This window comes from Xiphophorus hellerii, chromosome 3 (genome assembly GCF_003331165.1).
Source record: "Xiphophorus hellerii strain 12219 chromosome 3, Xiphophorus_hellerii-4.1, whole genome shotgun sequence".
Lineage (NCBI taxonomy): Eukaryota > Metazoa > Chordata > Actinopteri > Cyprinodontiformes > Poeciliidae > Xiphophorus > Xiphophorus hellerii.
The window spans coordinates 908364-914669 of NC_045674.1; the positions used below are offsets into that span (position 1 = coordinate 908364).

At 41.6% G+C, this 6306-nt stretch overlaps 1 protein-coding gene across 1 annotated transcript; it reads right to left on the reverse strand.

The window, feature by feature from the left end:
• Positions 1-4985: 4985 nt before the first annotated feature.
• LOC116716881 (uncharacterized) lies at positions 4986-6294 on the reverse strand. The gene is made up of 3 exons (XM_032557843.1): positions 6241-6294; positions 5514-5888; positions 4986-5441 (listed from the first exon to the last, which is right to left on the reverse strand). Exons 1-3 carry the CDS (start codon positions 6254-6256, stop codon positions 5158-5160), a joined length of 675 nt encoding a protein of 224 aa, XP_032413734.1. The 5' UTR covers positions 6257-6294; the 3' UTR covers positions 4986-5157.
• Between the last annotated feature and the right edge of the window lie 12 nt (positions 6295-6306).

The following is a 6306-nucleotide window of genomic DNA, read 5'->3' on the forward strand; positions in this document are numbered from 1 at the left end:
CTGCAGTTCAGTGAGTGATTTGTTTCCATAAACTGTTAAATTAAATCCTGTCCCCTGGTTGGTGTCCAGTCACTGAATATAAATTAAACATTTATTAATATTTTGATAATATGTTGGTTCCGTGTCAACCGACTCTTCCTGATCGGGTCAGGACAACATCAGAACCCGATCACTGGGCAAACAACGACACCAAACCTACAACCTTCTCCCTCCTGTTTTTGGTTCTCACTCATTCAAATTCAAACATTTTGCAGGTTTTTATACTCGGGATGTTTTCCTCTTCAGTCCGGTTGACCCGGTTCTACTGGAACCAGAACTCATCATCTGCTCCACCTCCAGCTGCTGTGGTTCTGAGTCAAACCAACCTGTTCCCCTCCTGGCCTGTGGGGGCGCTGCACCAAGAACCACTGAAGGAAACGACACAAAAACCTCTGAAGACACTGAGAGCAACTTCCTGTTTCACCAGATGGAAACAAGATGGAGGCGTCAGATTTTAGAGCTGGAGGATTTCTCTTTAGTCACTATCTAAAGACCAGGAGCCATTTTTGCTGCTAGCGCTAGGCTAGCACATTAGCTTTGGCTGTATTTACCCAGAATGCTCTGCGTTGTAGTCCACTTCCTGATTTTGGAGCGGTCCCCGCTCCGCTTGGCGTTCACATTCAAACCAAACCAGAGTTCACTTCAAGTGAAACCAGACGAGGTTTGAAGGACCAGAGGTCAGAGGTCGATTAGCGTTCACACCTCACTAAATGAACCAGACTTTGACTAGGCAAATGGACTGGAGTTGCATTGAAGCAACTGGACCCTTACATTTGGGTCTTAACTGCTACTAAAAACAACCAAAGCACTTAAAGAAACACTCAGCCATGTTTTGTTTTAAAACATTAACCATTTTAAAAATTTCCCAATTAATAAGCGCTGCACCATTACCTAGCAACCACAGCTGAGCTGCAGCACGTTTGGTCAGCTGGTTTCCCGGCTGTACAATGGCTGCTGGAAAAGACAAAAGTTTAGTGGTTGACTAACCATCCGGAAAACACTTTCTGCATTCTTATTGGTTGTACAGGAGGCTCCTCTTCTGCTTTTCAAACATGTATGGCGTATAATTGTGCTTCTGTTTGCAGCCATTTTCTTAATCAATCAATCAATCAAATTTTATTTGTATAGCACATTTCAGCAGCAAGGCATTTCAAAGTGCTTTACATCATAACAAACACAGAATCACAATGCAATATAGAATCAATCATTAAGTCAAGTTACATCAATAAATTTGTAATTGATTACATTTCAAATACAATTCTAAACAGGTGGGTTTTAGTTGAGATTTAAAAGAAGTCAGTGTTTCAGCTGTTTTACAGTTTTCTGGAAGTTTGTTCCAAATTCGTGGTGCATAGATGCTGAAAGCTGCTTCTCCTCGTTTGGTTCTGGTTCTGGGGATGCAGAGCAGAACCAGAACCGGAAGACCTGAGAGGTCTGGAAGGTTGATACAACAACAGCAGATCTTTAATGTATTGTGCTGCTAAGCCGTTCAGTGATTTATAAACTAACAACAGGATTTTAAAGTCTATTCTTTGAGCTACAGGGAGCCAGTGGAGGGACTTTAAAACTGGTGTTATGTGCTCTATCTTCCTGGTTTTAGTCAGAACGCCAGCAGCAGCATTCTGGATCAGCTGCAGCTGTTTGATTGATTTGTTGGACAGACCTGTGAAGACGCTGTTGCAATAATCAATACGACTGAAGATGAAGGCATGGATGAGTTTCTCTAGATCTGGCTGAGACATTAGTCCTTTAATCCTGGAAATGTTCTTCAGGTGATAGAAGGCCGACTTTGTGACTTTCTTTATGTGGCTCTGGAGGTTCAGGTCAGAGTCCATCACTACTCCCTGGTTTCGGGCTGATCGCTAGTTTTCAGTTGTAATAACTGAAGCTGTGCATTGACTCTAGATCGTTCCTCTTTAGGTCCAAAAATAATAACTTCAGTTTTGTTTCTGTTCAGCTGGAGAAGGTTTTGGCACATCCACACATTTATCTGTTCTAAGCATCTGTTCAGTGATTGGATGGGCTCTGAGTCACCTGGTGACATCGTAATGTAGAGCTGTGTGTCGTCTGCATAGTTGTGGTAGCTAATATTATTTCCTGTTATAACCTGAGCTAGTGGGAGCATATAAATATTGAATAAAAGGGGTCCTAGGATTGAACCTTGGGGTACCCCACATGTGACCTTTGACCTCTTTGATGAAAAGTTTTCAATTGAAACAAAGAAATCCCTGTTCTTTATGTAGGATTCAAACCAGTTAAGCACTGGACCGGAGAGTCCGACCCAACTCTCCAGTCGATTCAGTAACATGTCATGGTCAACAGTGTCAAAAGCTGCACTGAGATCCAACAGAACCAGCACTGTGGTTCTGCCACAGTCCGTATTTATACGGATGTCATTGAACACTTTGACTAGGCCAGTCTCTGTGCTGTGGTGAGCACGAAAACCAGACTGGAAGGAGTCAAAGAGGTTGGTTATAGTTAGGAAGCTAGTTAATTGTTTACACAGCTTTTTCAATAACTTTGCTGATGAATCAGAGGTCAGAGGTCAGAGGTCGGCCTGTAATTCTGCAGTAGTGATTTGTCCAGATTGTTCTTTTTTATAAGTGGTTTGATTACTGCTGTTTTCAGAGCCTGGGGGAAAACACCTGATGAGAGCGATGAGTTACTATTTGGATCAGATCAGCAGCAATAACAGGCAGGACTTTCTTAAAGAAATGTTCTAGAGTTATAGATCTAGGACATCCAGACAGCAGGAACTGGAGCTTATTTGACTTATAATTTCCTGTAGGGTTTTATAATTAAGTAGTTGAAATTGGGTCATTTTTCCTGTATTTGTTTTGTTTGGGCTCAGCATTGGTACTGACTTTATAGTGGATGTTCAGATTAATCCTCTGATTTTTTGAATTTTCTCTGAAAAGAAGCTGGAAAACTGGTTGCAGGCGGCAATACATTGGAATTCAGGCGGTAACGTCACAGGAGGGTTTGTGATTCTGTCAACTGTTGCAAATAAAGCTCGAGCATTATTAATGTTTTTGTTTATGACATCTGCAAAGAAAGCCTCTCTTGCATGTTTTAGTGTTAAATGATAGTTACGTAGTCTTTCTTTATAGATGTCACAATGAACGTGGAGTTGAGTTTTACGCCATTTTCGTTCTGCCCTACGGCAGAGTTGTCTTGCAGATCTAACTGTTTGTGCATTTCTCCATGGAGATTTCTTTTTACCAGACACAACCTTCATTTTAATGGAATCAATAATATCTGAGACTTTAGACTGAAAATCATTTACCAACTTATCTACATCATTACAGCTTAAGGGTGAGGAAGAAGAGTAGATTTGATTAAAAGTTTCTGCTGTGTTTTCAGTGAGAGAACGTTTTGTGATGGTTGCTGTTTGTCCAAGTGGGTTAAAAGATAAAGAACTTTCAAAGATAACAGGAAGTGATCCGACAGGGCGACATCAGTTATAGAGACATTGGAAATATTCACACCCTTACTGATAACCAGGTCCAGTGTGTGTCCTTGAGTGTGTGTTGCTTGTTTGACATGTTGTGTTAGACCAAAAGTCTCTAAAATATTAGCCAGCTTTTTTGCCCCTCTGTCTTGGGGGTTGTCAACATGAATGTTGAAATCACCAACAATTATTAAACAATCATAATCAATACATATAAGAGATAGAAGTTCATTCAAGTCAGTAAAGAAATTTTCCACAAAAGTTGGAGTTTTGTATAGAGTTACAGTCAAAGTTCGTTTGTGGCCTTTAACCTCAATTCCAAGATACTCAAAAGAGGTGAAGAGACCCAAAGAGATTTTACTACAATTTATGGTATTCTTAAATATTGAAGCCACGCCTCCTCCTTTTTTGTGTTTTCTATTCTCACTGAAGAAATTGTAGTTAGGAGGCGCAGATTCAATTAGTACGATCGATTCATTATTATCATTCAACCATGTTTCTGTCGGAAACATAACATCAATATTATGCTCAGTGATGAAATCATTAATTAATAGAGCTTTAGCACAGAGAGATCTGGTATTTAAAAGAGTTTAAGTGACTTGGAGGCCAAGAAATCTTCAGTCTGAGGTTCCTTTAGGCAGGGGATCAGTCTGATGTTTGAATTAGGTCCCCTGTATTTTATGTTTCTGTTTCTTGTAAATTTTCTTGTAGTGATCCGGACAGGTAATGTCCTGTTCTGCAGTGCCGAGGGGCCAGACACATTCTGGAGCAAGAAGGGTGTAAAGATAAAGTCTGGACCCTCAGACCTCAGAAACACAGAGTGATGGATCCTCTGGGACGTTAGAGTCAGGTGGCTTAAATGAAGTGAGGTCTGCTACGTGAGCGCTAAGGAGCGACGTCCCAAGTACAACCTGTTGATTCATTCCATCTGTAAATTTAAGAAACTCCGGTCCAGAAGACATTTCTCCATGTGTATCTTGTGAATCCTGTGAATGAGTGGGTGAGCAGAGAGGGAGGGGAGAAGGAGGAAGGGAACCAGTCGCTCCGTCTCCAGTCGATGTTATATCAGCTGTTTTTGCCTGATAAGCCGACGGTTCCTTCCTAGTCAGAAATCCTTGAGCCTGTTCTTCTGAAGCGATGATCACGTTGCTGTCCTTGTTGATAAAGTGAGAAAGATTTGCAGTGAGTAGCTTTATCCCATGTTTATTAAGATTGCGTCCGCTTCTTCCAAAAAGGTGAAAGCGCTGCCAATAGATCCAGAGGTCATCGATGAAGGTCACTGAGCTGGCAGAGCAGCTTTTAATCAGCCATTTGTTTATCATGTCCAGCCTGGAGTGTTTTTCGTCTCCCCATTGAGGTGATGGAATTGGACCACTGAGAAATAACTTCATTTTTAACTTTCCCATAGTGTTCAGTAGAATATTAAAGTCCTTAAGTGAGTGTAAACATTGAGTTGGGGGCGTGGCCAGCAGCAGCGTATTAGGATTTAAAGTGACAGAGACCCTAAAACAGCTCGTTATGAGAGGAGCTGAAAACAGCAGACTGACATTTCTTCAAATGAAAATGATTCTCTTATGATCACAAGACGCTGCAGGAAGCACAACAAGAGGGAAAACAACACATCACAGTTCATTCAACAGGCTAAACGTCTCATTTGTTTTCAGGAGTTACAGTAAATCCAGTTCATTAACATTTTTCCCTCCCTCTGCTTCTTTAGATTGGGTCTCCATGTTACTCGTCAGAGCACAGCTGTAGTTCCCAGAATCCTTTGCGGTCAGAGGGCCGAGCCGGAGGGCGGAGCCGTTCCCTGGGAGGGCGTGGCCATCTTTCCTCCAGGTGACCTCCAGGTGAGTGAAGGTGCAGGTTGAAGTGATGCACTGCAGGGAGACAGTTTGACCTCTGCTGACCTCTGACTTGTTGCTGGAGCTCTTTATCTCCATTTTGAGCAGATCTAAGTGAAACGTTCTCATTAGTTTCCATTAATATCTGTGATTATTGTCTGAATGTGACATGTTGATCTTACCAGCCACTGAGATTGTGACTCCAGTCGGGTTTGTAAAATGTCCAGCAGAATTATCTGCTTCCATCCTGAATCTAAAGGTTCCCATGTCCTCCATCTTAATGTCTCTGATCTGCAGAGTGCACTTTGCCTCCATGTTGCCCAGGTAATGAAACCGAGGCTCTCTGGCCGTTGAGTTGCTGTCGTAAACAGACGGAGTCGTTCCCTGACAGATCGGATGATTCTTACACCAGCGAACTCTGACGATCCTCAGAGGAATCTGTCTTCCTTCAGGAGAGAAAGATTTCAGAGGAGTGAAGTAACAGGGCAGGATGACAGTCGACCCTCTCACTGCACAGGTCGATCCAAACTGGTACCGGATGGTTTGGGCCGCGGCTCCTGGAGAAACAGAGAGTTTAAAATGATTATCTTAGTGAAAACTGATGAAACCATCTTGTTTTCTGACGATCCATAAAAAGGAAACAGTTAAACCAGGTCTAAATGAATTTAGATTTTTATCATAAACTGAGAAACAAACATCTGAACTCTTTGTAACTTCTGGTCCAAACAGTTTTGATTTAGTTTTAGTTCATCCTGCATCAGTAAAAACATCATTAGGTCAGAAAATCAACAAGTTGAAATAAAGAGATGAAGGAGAAAAACTGCTGTCAATAAAACTAGAGAAATTAAACAGATTGAATTTCCTGCTTCCAGGTTTTTTTTTCTTGCTGATGAAGATCAAACTTCTCACCTGTCAGCAGGAACATGAAGCTCCAGAAAACCTTTAAAGGAGAAATCCTGAGCTTTTAGACTCTTA

What these genes read in the sequence shown, in the direction of transcription:
- LOC116716881 (XM_032557843.1), bottom strand. An exon ending in AGTCACAATCTCAGTGGCTG is followed by an intron (nt 5,442 to 5,513) that starts GTAAGATCAACA and finishes CGTTTCACTTAG; the next exon opens with ATCTGCTCAAAATGGAGATA.